We start from the raw sequence: 12,796 nt of genomic DNA, 5'->3' as shown, positions 1-12,796 counted from the left end.
GAAACCTTGGCTGTGACTGGTCTGGTACTGGCTACAACATACATCTGTGACAAAGGAGTTCTACTGTCAGATTCTAATACCTGATTTAGATGCTTTAATACAGGGATTCAAGTGTAATGGGTGTATAAATAAACCATAACTCTTTTTTTAAAGAACTAGGAGATGGGGGAGGGGAAAAAATCTAACCTGCAGCTGTTCCTTTGATTGGTGACAGATATTTTCTTCTGTAAAGCAGAGGTTTTCTGTTTCACAAACAGTGGAGTAAGTTTCAATTCCAGTTTCCATATTCCATGCATATTGTCCTTTTTGTGATTTTTTTGATGTTTCTTGAACACCCAGATTTCTATGTGGAACTGAGATCAGGACCAACTGTCCCACACAGATAAAATATGCCTCATCTTGGTACCTGTGTTAATGAGTGTTCAAGCTTGGTGTTTGTACTACAAGAGGTTGAAAGGGATAATGACTGAGCACCACTCTGAGCTCCCTGATCACCAGTCTGTGATCTCTAAGAGATTACTGATTAATAGAATCATAAAATGGTTGGTGTTGTAAGAGACCCTTTAAAGGTCATCCTGTGCCTACCATGGGCAGGTGCTCCTTCCTCTAGATTTGATTGCTCAAAGCCCTGTCCAAGCTGGACTTGAACACTTCCAGGTAGGAGCATCTGTAACTTCTCTGTTTCGGTTCCTCACCACCTTCATAGTAAAAAATTACTTCATAACATCTAATCTAAACGTGCTCTTTTTTGGTTTCAAGCCATTCCTCGCATCCTGTCACTCCATGCCCTTGTGAAGAATCCCTATTCAGCTTTCCTGTAGGCCTCATTTAGGTTCAGGAACGTGCTCCAGGGTCTCCCTAAAGCCTTCTCTTCATGCTGAACCATCCCAGTTTTCTCAGACTATGTTCATAGGAGGGGTATTCCAGCCTTCTGCTTGAGCCCATCATCTTCATTGGCCTCCTCTGGACTTACTCCAAGATCCATTTCCTTCTTATTTTGGGGGCTCCAGACCTGGATGCAGCAGTCCAGGTGGGGTTTCACCCCAGTGGAGCTGAGGAGGAGAATCCCCAGAATCCTCTAGCCTCCTGACCACACTTCTCTCGATGCAGCTCAGATTGGCTTTCTGGGCTGCAAGTGCACATTGCTGGATCATGTTGAGCTTCTCATCCACCAGCACCCTGAAGTGCATCCCTGCAGGACTTCTCTCAATCCCATCAGCACCCAGCCTGGGGGTTGCCCTGACCCACGTGCAGAATCTAGGATTTGACCTTGAGCTTCATGAGGTTTGCAGAGACCTGCCTCTCAAGCTTGTCAAGGATGCCTTCCCTTCCCTCCAGTGTGTTGGCTGCCCCACACAGCTCAGTGTCATCAGCAAACTTGCTGAGGAAACCCTCAACCCCACTGTCCATGTGATCAGCAAAGATCAAGTGCACCTGTTCCAATACCAACCCTTGGGGAACACCCCTTAACACAGCTTTCCACCTGTGCATTAAACCATTGACCACAGTTCTTTCCGTATCCACCAAGTGATACATCCACCAAATCTGTGTCTCTAAAATTTAGTGACAAGGACATCATGACCATGTCAAATGCTTTGCACAGCTCCAGATTAAAGAAGCAGTTGATGAACTTGTCCAATTTGATCTGCTGAATCACTGAGAAAAAACAGCCTTTGAACAGAGACATCCTCATAGCAAGTAGTATTTTACCTTCAAATCCTTTGGCTATTGTATATTTTCCATACAAGGTTAACTACAGTAATTTCACGATTACAAGCCACACCATTTTGACTGAAATTTTGCTCCCACCCCAGAAATGCGGCCTACACTCAGGAACGGCTAATGTGTGAATAATTTTCTGACATTTACAACCCTGGAAGTGCCAGCCAGGGTGCTAAGCCAAGCACCTGCCAGTAAAACTCAGGATTTTGTGATTGTTACAAATTGGTTACTGTGTTGTGCAGTGGGTGGGGCCAGCTCAGCACTGGCAGACCGGGGGCGGGGAGGGAGGCAGGGGAGCTCCCTCCTTCAGGCGGGGGAGAGGCAGGGGGCTCCATGCTGCCATCCCTGAGGCCTGTGGGGTAAGCAGGGGGGCTCCTGCCCCCACCTGCCGTGGCAGGAGCAGGCAGGCTCTGCCCCTGCCTGCCGCCGCTGCCGCGGCGGGAGCGAGGGCGCTCCTTCCCCTCCTGCCTTTGCCGCTGCGGGAGCACGGGAGCTCCGTCCCCGTCCGCTGCCGCGGGTGCTGGCAGACTCCATCCTCGTCCACCACCGCCGCTCTGGGTGCTGGCAGGCTCCGTCCCCGCCCGCTACCACGGGTGCCGGCGGGCTCCGTGCCCCCCCTGCCACCACGGGGCAGCACCAGGCTGGGGTGAGCGAGCCTGGTGGCAGCGGCAGCCGGCCCCGAGCAGCCCCGCTGAGCGGCCCCATCGAGCTGGGCCACCTGGCCCCGTCGGCAGCCCCGAGCAGGCCGAGCCTGCACAGCCCGAGCCGAGCCAGTAAACCCCGCCATGCCGCAATTCTGTTACTATTTGGCAACTTTGTTGCACGCGGGTCCTCACTGCGAACGACAGAGCGGCTTATACTCAGGTGCGGCTTATTTATGGACAAAGAACGAAATGTTTGCCAACACCCAGAGATGCGGCTTATAGTCCATGCGGCTTGTAATCATGAAATTACTGTACATGTTTTACAAACCTTTTTCAGTCATCATTTAAAAGCTGAACACTAGGGTTTGTATGGTAGCAGCTCAAACTTTTAGCTTTTCTTTACCACTTCAGTTCCCTACTGCATTAACCAAGAAAGTAGACAAAAACTTGAGTTGTCTTCTTAATGAAATCTTCTATACTACAGAGTCCACTGAATCCTTTTCCTGCTGTCTGCATTCCTAATGCTATTAATTAATGCTCTAGATGCAATGGCTAAAAACAGAGAATAAGGGAGAAATGGGATTTTGAACATCGATTACCTCCAGAAACTACCATTTGCTGCTATTAGATATCCCATTGCATTTTTATACGAGATGTAGGTTTAAAAAATTTAGCTGAAATATTTTTTGAAGGGAGGGCAGGAATATTCCTTTTGAGCTCATTTCTGCCTCCCTTTATAAATGAAACCCAGAAAGCCAACACGAGTTCAATCTGAGAAGGAAGACATCTGGCCCTGGAGACTCTGCAGAGTATGCTGCTAAGATAATTGCATTAAAAGATGCATTTGTCCCTGGCATGCTTGTCTGTGTCATTTGAATAGTTGCATTTCCAAATTGTATAAAGCAATTGAGGATGACTGAATTACAGACAAGGTTTTCAGAAGAATAAATTCAAGGTCGTTAGATATTAATCTCGGTCATTCTTGCAACATGGCAGCTCACATACAGTCCATATGTCCACTCAGAATCCACAGAAAGAAATTCCCAAATTGAATGTTGTCCAGATTTTATTATTTGAGTCAGTCTGACCTTGGTGCCCCAATTTTATGACAATGCTACTGCTGCCTAAAGAGGATCCAAGGGGTGTGGGAGTGCATCTGAGGAGTTACTTTCCAGGCTTTTTGTGCTGAACTCATGTAAGTCTGTGCTTCAGTTCATTTCTTCCTTGTTTGCCACATTTCAACCGTTAGTGAGGACCTGTTACAAACCAAAACTTGTCAATGAATCAGGGACAGAGGGAGAGCAAAACCACTTCTTTTGTTTCTGTTAATTCAGACCATTTTCATGTGCTGTATTAATTTTGCCTCTACAGATCTATTAGCATAACTGAGAGAATTATAAATTTTGATCAGGGAGTGGAAACAAATGGCTGGCATATAAAAGAGGAGGACTTTTCAAAGTAGTTTTGCCACAAAGAAAATGATGGTAGAATTATGTAGTGTGGAATGGTACCTAAGGCTCATCCTTTGCAGGGAAACTTATTTACAGATGCAGCATAAATCTTTAGCAGGAGCAGAGTGAGGTCATGGTGAACAGTCTTGAGCAGTGTGCCACAACACCATTATTTCTGGATACTCCAGTTGAAGCTAATGAGGATGTATAAGGGTATCAGTATTGGGATGCTCTCAATACACAGGGAGGTTGTGACATCTCCCACATTGGGGGCTTGTAAATAGATTAAAATGAACCAGGAGTGGTTTGTGCACCAGATCTTTGTGCAGTTGATCTTGTTCAAAGTGGGCTGGATGAACTTGGATTACTTTTCAAAGTTCTTTGTAGTTGTGATTTTCATGCTTCACTGACACACGGGAAATCCACTGCCCCCACTGGATTGATGAATTCTCAGCATCCTTGAAAAGCCAAGGTGAGCATATGCTGAATTATGGCTCTGGAATTCAGTGTTGTTGCAGACAGTGGTTATATAGAATGGAGAGGGGGAAAATTGAGGAATATAGGGACTCCAAGTCAGGCTTATGCAAGCACAACCTCCTGCAGAGGGGTGCTGGTTTTCTTCAGCAGAAACACCTATTTGCTGCAGGAGGCTGCAGGAGGCGGGGTGTGTGCTTCACTGAAGAGGGAAGAAATGCCACATGTCACTTTGCCCTGAGCATGGAGACCTGCTGCAGTTCTCACTGGTGTTACTGGGAATGGGCACTTAATGCTCGGCCGCATCACATCCTGTGAATGGGACCAATTTCTCTCTGTGGATTAGGTTGTACTGACTCCCTGCACTCCAGAAAAAAACCTGTTATCTGCCTTTAGTGATCAAACTCTTGTTAAATAGTGAATAGCTGGTCTGTTTTGTGTTTGTGAAGTTGCTTTTCCTTCTCCTGTCCTGTGAAAGCTCTGCAGAAAGGAACGGCTGTTCCACCATGGGAGGTCCTGTCTTACAGCACTGCTGTCCTTAGTCTTCTGTCACACTGTCAGGCTTTCATGACTCAGGCATTTAAAAAAAACAAATAACCAGCCCTCTTTCTGAACTAAAATAGCCTATGAACAGTTTTCTAAAAGCAAATCTTAATACAAATAATTAGGTCATATTTTCTTTCTGAAAGCTTTTAATGGGACTCATGATTTTACTGCATGAATTGAAACAACTTGAATGCTTAATTATTATTTTTTAAACAAAATTCAATGCCATTGAAGTCACTTGAGAACTTTGATAGATTAAAAAAAACAAAAAAGAAGAAAGTGGTCTTGAATATTCAGTAACTTTAAAAAGGGCTATGCCTGTTTTGCAGTTGAGGTCAGTATTTCTCAGCAGATTGCCTTTAATGCATCAGAAAATAGTTCCTGAAAGAAGAGAAAAATTTAAAAATAAATATGTGCACATTTCTGCTTATATAAGCAAGCAAGCAGAACAAGGAAAATAGAAGTAATAAAATAAGTGTCAAAGTTGAGCCCAGATTTTACTGTGTTGTAAATGAAAATTGCTGTAGCAATGCTACAGGAGAAAGTACACGGCTCCCCCGCCCAAAAAAAAGGCTAAAAATGGTGATGTATGTCATGCTTGCATGGTGTAAACCATCCTGATACCTGGGTCATGCCCAAATTATGAGTACCTCTGACTGACCTAGTGAGGTGCCCCCTGAGACAAAAACTTAGGTCTCAGAATTAATACAGCAACATCAGGTATCTCTGTGTGACTTTGCCTTGTCCAGCATTTGTAGGCTCCTACCACACAGATCTCCTCTACTCTCCCCCTTCTCACACAGTTTTTGGCAGGTGGAAATGCTGCTCCAGAGGGCTGCTGAGATTCACTGGGTGGTGGATCTGTCTGCTCATGTGGAGGTGCAGTGGTGGTGGCTGGGGCTGGACCACAGCCCTTCCCATGAGGTCGTTCCACATCAGTCGCATGGCTGTGCTGCCACCATCCTGGCAGTGAGGGGCAGCTGTCTGGTACTTCCTAGTTTCCAGTTGCTGAAAAGAAATTAGTCACTCTACATACTCCTTCAGGCCAGAAAATTTATCACCAGGATTACTGATCCAAATCCATGGTCAAACTGCGGTAACATGCCATTCACCTCTTTCCCTGCCAGTACTCAAGCCACCCAGTCTTGTGTCTTTACTCTCCCTACACTACTGGTGCCATTAGCCCCTCTGCTTCCACCAGGGATGTGGAAAAACTAATTGACTTCATATGCTGGTTTGTGGGCTAGTGCTGCACTGACCTGGCAGGGTCAGATCTGGCCAACTCCAACCCAGATCAGAGGAGCTGCAGCAGGATGAAAATGGTGAGCCAAGAAGTGAGGTAAGAGGAGAGGACTCCTCTCTATCTCCTGGCACAGCACAGGTCTTGTGGAGGAGCATATCTACTCTCCTCCCTGGCTCTATACAAAGACAAGCAGCACCTTCTGTGCATGTGGCTCTGGGTTACACCGTGGCTTGGAACCGCAGGGGTTAGAAACGATTCCTTGTGAGAACTGGGATTGTGGCCGTAAGGGCTGGACTGTACCAGCTGTGGGAGGCACCCTAAAGCATAGATATCCTCCCTAGGAGAACCAGGACCTCCCTAACACAGAGGAAGTGATGCTCTTAGGGTTTTCAGGCTGAGAGGCTTCTGTGTATATGCTCATGCATAAAATATTTTCTTACCACCTCAGCAAGATGGATTGGGTTTGCATGGCATGGTTTTGGTAGTGGGGGGTGCTACAGGAGTGGCTTCTGTGAGAATTTTCTAGAAGCTTCCCCCATGTCTGACAGAGAACCGCATAAGAATATCTGTGAAGACCATGGTACATACTGAACTTTTGTGAGTTCAGTCATGTAGGTGGTTTGTTCGCCTGACTAAAACCCCTGGTGAGAACAATCACTAGTTTGGGACACAATTTGGAAATTACAAAGCAGGGTGAACAAGGTTTGTACTGCTACTACAAAGGCACCCCAAGGAATATTAAAGCAGGCTTATTTTAATAATTATTGTGAACATTTGAGATACACACTGAAGCTGAACAACATGTGGTTTCTTAGAGTCATTAGTGTAATCCACTCTCAAGATGGCACATGGGGAAGAGATGATCTGTATGGTTTTTGTATTAACTTCTGTCATAAATATAGCTGCAGAGCCTACATCAAATCTTTAAGGTCAGTGGAATCTTTTCTTCAGCTATCTTTTTTTTTAATAGGATTGTGTTATTTGGATTTGCTATGCAAATAAGCCTTTTGTTTGATAATGTGATTCATTTCTGACTTATCTCTAACTGCTCTCTAGTCTCATGAACAAAAGATTTCCATTACTTTATCTAGCAATTTGCATATGAGCAGAGGGTCATGCAACTGCATCCTATGTGAAATATCAGTAAAACAAAAATAACCCATTTAACTAATCAAGCCAACTGCAGATTAAATGGCAAGGCAGGCTGACTTTAGCACCAATCAAAAGGAGGCATGACTGTTTGGTGGAGTCTGACTTTCTACAAGCACATTAAGAAAAGGAAAATAGTATTTTGGTCAATGTGGGTAAGTGTACGGACAGCAAACTGTATGGTATGAAGAAATAATTATAGTAATTTCACAATTATAAACTGCACCATTTAGACTAAAATTTTGTTCCGAACTCGGAAGTGCGGCTTATAATCCGGAGTGGCCAATATATGGATGAAGTTCAGAAATTTCCCAACCCAGAAGTGCGAGCCACGGGCTGAGCCAAGCTCGCGAATTGAGCACCTGCCAGTAAAACCCGGGATCACGCGATTGTTACAAATTGGTTACTCTTTTGCATGGCGGGTGGAATGGGCTCCTGCTGGCTGTGTGGAGGAAAGCGTGGTGGCACAGGCGAAGGCCCAGCGGCGCAACGTGGAGGGAAGTCCGGCGGCGTGGGCAAAAGCCGGGGCTCCCACCGGCACCACGGGGAGAGTGGAGCTCGCGAATTGAGCACCTGCCAGTAAAACCTACCATTGCGTGATTGTTACAAATTGGTTACTTTGTTGTGCGAGCACCCTTGCTGCAAACAAAAGTGCAGCTCATAATCTAGTGCAGCTTATAATCGTGAAATTACTGTACCTGCTTCAGAACCTGCTTCAGAACAAGTAAAAGACACCAAAATAAGTTAATTATGCTTCAAGGGGGAGTAAAATGGAAGGAAGGACTCCAGGAAGGAAGGAAGGACTCCAGGAAGGAAGGACTCCAGGAAGGAAGGAAGGACTCCAGGAAGGAAGGACTCCAGGAAGGAAGGACTCCAGGAAGGAAGGAAGGACTCCAGGAAGGAAGGACTCCAGGAAGGAAGGAAGGACTCCAGGAAGGAAGGAAGGACTCCAGGAAGGAAGGAAGGAAGGAAGGAAGGAAGGACTCCAGGAAGGAAGGAAGGAAGGAAGGAAGGAAAGGAAGGAAAGGAAGGAAAGGAAGGAAAGGAAGGAAGGAAGGAAGGAAGGAGCCTGCTTATCAGTTCACCTTTAAACTTGTAACTTTTTAGGCTTAAATTAGGTATTAGATAAAAAAGCAACATGCTACCTTGTATTTTGAGAGTACTGCAGTACCTTTCACATGTGAAGATGCAGTGGAGTTTACAGCTGCTCTGAGCTGTCTTTTGTCACTGTGGTGGTCTATGCTGTTCTGCTGAGATCTGTCCTGGTTCTGGTTGCTTGCGGATCTTTTCAAGCAGTCCAGGCATTGCCAGGTATTTAACACCTGACCCATGCCCTGTTACAGTTCCACAAGAGTACAGCTTTTCAGGATTACGTAAACTTACATCTAAAGGTGCTGTCTGGGTTCATAAAACAGCAGAATGCTTGAATTTGGTTTTATGAGCTGGTGTGCATACATACAAGTGCTTCAGTCATACTGAATCAATGATTGAAACAAAATGTATTGCTGATATGTGGATCTCATAGTAGATTCAAGTAAGTATATTTGTTTACATCAAGTACCTTGGTATTCTGTGAAATCATAGAGAGGAATAATTTTAGCTGCTTGGGTTTTATTCTGTATTAAGTTATTTCTAAAACTGACTCAGTAGCCACTGACAAGCACAATCTCTGTCTGCTAATAGTTCTCTTTTCTTTAGATCTGTTTTCCTTTTGAGAAAACATACAGGTTCAACATGTTCACCTTCATTTGAATTACTGTCAGACAAAAATTTTCCAGGTATCTTGTGCCTGTGAAAAAGGCTGCACAACATGCTAGTTTACGGGAAATCACAGATCTATAGATTTTAGAGCAAAAGAAGAATACAATGTTCACCTAAACTGACTGCAGCCCTGCCCAGACCTTAGGTTCTTTTATTTAACTCAGCAGCTTGAGGCTGACCAAAAGTATAATTTTGGAATGCTACCCAAGCTTGATTTAAAGATTCAGAGTGCTACAGAGTTTGTCACAGTCATTGGGATTTTGTACCAATGGTCAATTACCCTTTCTCTGAAAAATGCCCTTTCTCTGAAAAATATCTTTTCTCTGAAAAATGTGTACTTTATTTTTTTTTTTAAACTCTGTTAACTTCTTTCCTCTAAAAGCTGAATTTTGCTGCTTGGCAGCCTCAGCAGGAGTAAGGAGCCTTTTATTTTTCTCACAAATGTTTCTTGTGACTGTTAGTTCATATTTTTACAAAAAAAACCCCAAAAAAAACAAAAAAAACAACCACAGAAAAATTTCTTTATCTTCAGAAACATAGGCAGATATCCTTTAGACCCCAGTATTCTTGTGCTAAGGATCTGACATAAATAAAATCTGCCATCTTAGAAAAGAGTTGATATGATTATGGTGCTTTCTATTTCAGTTACCAACCACTGATTTATGATTAAGTCTAATTAATTTATGGCTTGGGTATAAATACTGGTGAAGAAAGGGTTTTTGGTATATGCTGTACTTTTACTGAAGGAATAATGGTTGTTCCTGTGTTCCTCATAATACTGTCTGCAGCATTTCCTTTAGTGTATCAAACATGCTTTACAAATGACTTGAGTTTCTATTACTTGTTTTTCCATAAGGTATTCCCCTTGGAGTCATATGGCCAGATGATACCAAAAACTATCTGGTCCATGGCCCAGTTTTGCCTTGTGCCTAGGCAAAATAAATAATTACTCTAAGCCTGCATGATCTTCCTTCCATTCTTCTTTTACTGAGAAGTTGAAGTGCAATCAACATATTATTTCCCCAGAGAATGAAAATTAAAAGGAGTTTTAAAAAAGCTTGAGCAGCAACCTGTGTCCTGTCTCACTTGGTTTCTTTCCCTTAGAAACCAACTATGATCAATGGGAAACACTGTCAGTAAATCCTGTCTTGATGCATTTGTCTAACTGCTTTACGAGTAATTTTTGTTCCTCTTTTCTCCTTAGGGCTCTCCCTGCAATGATGGAGTGGGTCCGAACTCAGAAAGCGGGAGAAAGTGGTGTGAATATTATCACTGCAGATTTTGTAGAACTTGGTGACTTTATCAGCACAGTCATAAAGCTCAACTACTCTCTGGATGAAGGTGAAGATGACACTACTTGATAGTACTGTGATATGTGTGTTGTTGTGTTATTCAGAATTTGAAAAAAAAAAGAGAAAGATTGTATTCTAAAAGGATTATATTGTAAAACACTCATCTTGTAACACACTGAGGTGTTTAGGGCTTTAGTGGGTGGGCATAAGGGAAATGTTTTCATCATTTATTATCATTTTTCATATTTGTGTTTAATGTGAAGAGCAAAATTAAACATGTTTACAGTGTTTGATAAAAGAAGGCCATGTACAGGTTCTCCATGAGGTACCAAATGTGATTCATGTGTCTTCTGTGGTTATGAACAGTGCCAAGAAATTTGTTGTTTTCAGAGCAAGGGGATGTATATATTGTCCTCCTCCTGCTCACAGCAGGATTCCCAATGGTGTAAGCATTGCACCAGACGACTGAGGACAGTATATCTGGCACGAAAATTTTAAGCTGCTACATTTCATCCATTAGGTGGTTTAACTGATCATATTTATCAATGAGCTACAGGTTTGAATGCCTTTGTGATGTAAATCCAAAGTCATGCTTATAACACATGCATAATCAGTGGACAGTAAACATGATGTGCTATGTACCATAATCAGTGGAGAGTAAACATGATGTACTGTGTAGCTTGCACAAAGCACAGATGAAATCCTGCTTGCTTTTCATTCTCAAAATGCGGTTTTCCAATGTCTCTGCCTCAGGTCAAGCCAGCAGATATGTGATATTGGCCTAACTCTGTAATCACAGAGGCGTCTGGGTTGGATCCTTAAAGATCATCTAGTTCCAACACCCTGGCCATCGGCAGGACAATTTTCCCTAGACCAGGTTGCTCAGAGCTCCATTCAACCTGTCTTTACACATTTCCAGGCATGGGGCATCCACAACTTTTGGCAACATGTTCTAGTGCCTCATGACCCTCAAAGCAAAGAATTTTTTCCTAATATTTAATCTAAACCTACTCTCAGTTTGAAGCCATTCCCCCTTGTCTGTTACTACATGCCCTTATGAAATGTCTCTCTCCACCTTACTTGTAGACTCCCATCAGGTACTGGATGGCCAAAATTAGGTCACCCCAAAGCCTTCTCTTCTCCAGACTGAACAATTCCAATTCTCTCAGCCTTTCCTCACAGGAGAAGTGCTCCATCCCTCTAATCAACTTCATTCGTCCTCTGGACTTGCCCCAGCAGGTCCCTGTCCCTCCTGTGCAGGACCCCAGCTCTGGGTGCAGTGCTCCAGGTGGGTCTCAGCAGAGCAGAGCAGAGGGGCAGAATCCTCTCCCTGCCCTGCTGCCCACGGGGCTCTGGATGCAGCCCAGGACACGTTTGGCTCTCTGGGCTGCGAGTGCCATGGCTGGGGCATGTCCAGCCTCTCACCCACAGCACCCCCAGGTTCTTTTGGGCAGGAATGCTCTGGGTCTGTTCATGCCCAGCCTGTGCTGATACTGGGGGCTACCTTTGCACTTAGTTTTGTTCATCCCTATGAAATTCCCATGGACACACTTCTCAAGCTTGTCCAGGTCCCTCTGGGTGGTGTCCCATCCTTCAGAGCTGTCAACAGCACCAGCCAGCTTGGTGTCATCTGCTAATTTCCTGAGGGTGCGCTTAATTCCTTCATCTGTGTCATTAATGAAGGTATCAAATAACACTGGCTGTGATATGACCCTCTAAAGGACAGCTGCTGGTGAATATTTTCCCTGGCTCCAGCACAGTTAGGAACACCGTTAAGGCTAGCTTTGACACCACTTTTTCCCAGGATTAATGAATGTGAGAGCCTGATCCTGTATCCATTGAATCGAATAGGAAAACATCTGTGTTTAGCATGGATTGAGCATAAGGTAAGTGAGTTGTGCGTACTAAGATGTGCAGTAAGTATTTTGTCCCATGATGGAAACCTGATTTCTGCAAGACTGAAATTGCACTTAAAAATAGGTGCAGTCTAAGCTTCTCTTTAAGGCAGCTATGAACAGAACACTTTTCCACTGATTACAAAAAATCAGCACCGGTTTCATCAGTGAGAAGTTCCTGTACTAAAGAGTGTAGTAGTTCAATTCTAGCTAATAGCAGTACTCTATAGTCCTTAAATTTTCTGTGGGATATAATACTGCATAACACAAGATTGAAAATCTACTCAGTGGCACTGTTCCAGCAACAAAATCACTTTTCATCATAGTTTTGAAGAAACATATATAAAAAGTAAATGGTAAACTTAGTAATTTATAAAATGAGAGCATTGCAACCGTATGACATCTAACTGGATAAAATACAGGCAGTCCTATCTCCTGGACATATAAATACACAGGTACACAACTTTGGAAAATAAAACATCTCATCTGTGCAAAACAATAGATGCCATAAAATCTTACAAGGAAATGCTCTTTGAAATATTTCAGGGATTTATGGGATAGAGTTAAGGTAAAATTTCTGTTGCTAATACTAGAACTTTTGTTTGAGTAAGAAGAGAGA

The 12,796-nt window shown here is 43.7% G+C and overlaps 1 protein-coding gene across 2 annotated transcripts in view; it reads left to right on the top strand.

Annotated features, from left to right (window-relative positions):
* PLCXD3 (phosphatidylinositol specific phospholipase C X domain containing 3) overlaps positions 1–11,591 on the top strand; it is a 78,377-nt gene extending 66,786 nt beyond the window's left edge. For both annotated transcript variants that reach the window (XM_033086255.1, XM_033086256.1), the window contains one exon: positions 10,195–11,591. In XM_033086255.1, the coding sequence (XP_032942146.1) occupies positions 10,195–10,351 (157 nt within the window). In that variant the 3' untranslated portion in view covers positions 10,352–11,591. The remainder of the gene's footprint in view (positions 1–10,194) is intronic.
* Positions 11,592–12,796: the final 1,205 nt, after the last annotated feature.

The sequence above is a fragment of the Catharus ustulatus genome, chromosome Z (genome assembly GCF_009819885.2).
Source record: "Catharus ustulatus isolate bCatUst1 chromosome Z, bCatUst1.pri.v2, whole genome shotgun sequence".
NCBI classification, from domain to species: domain Eukaryota; kingdom Metazoa; phylum Chordata; class Aves; order Passeriformes; family Turdidae; genus Catharus; species Catharus ustulatus.
This window is presented reverse-complemented; position numbering and strand designations above follow the sequence as displayed.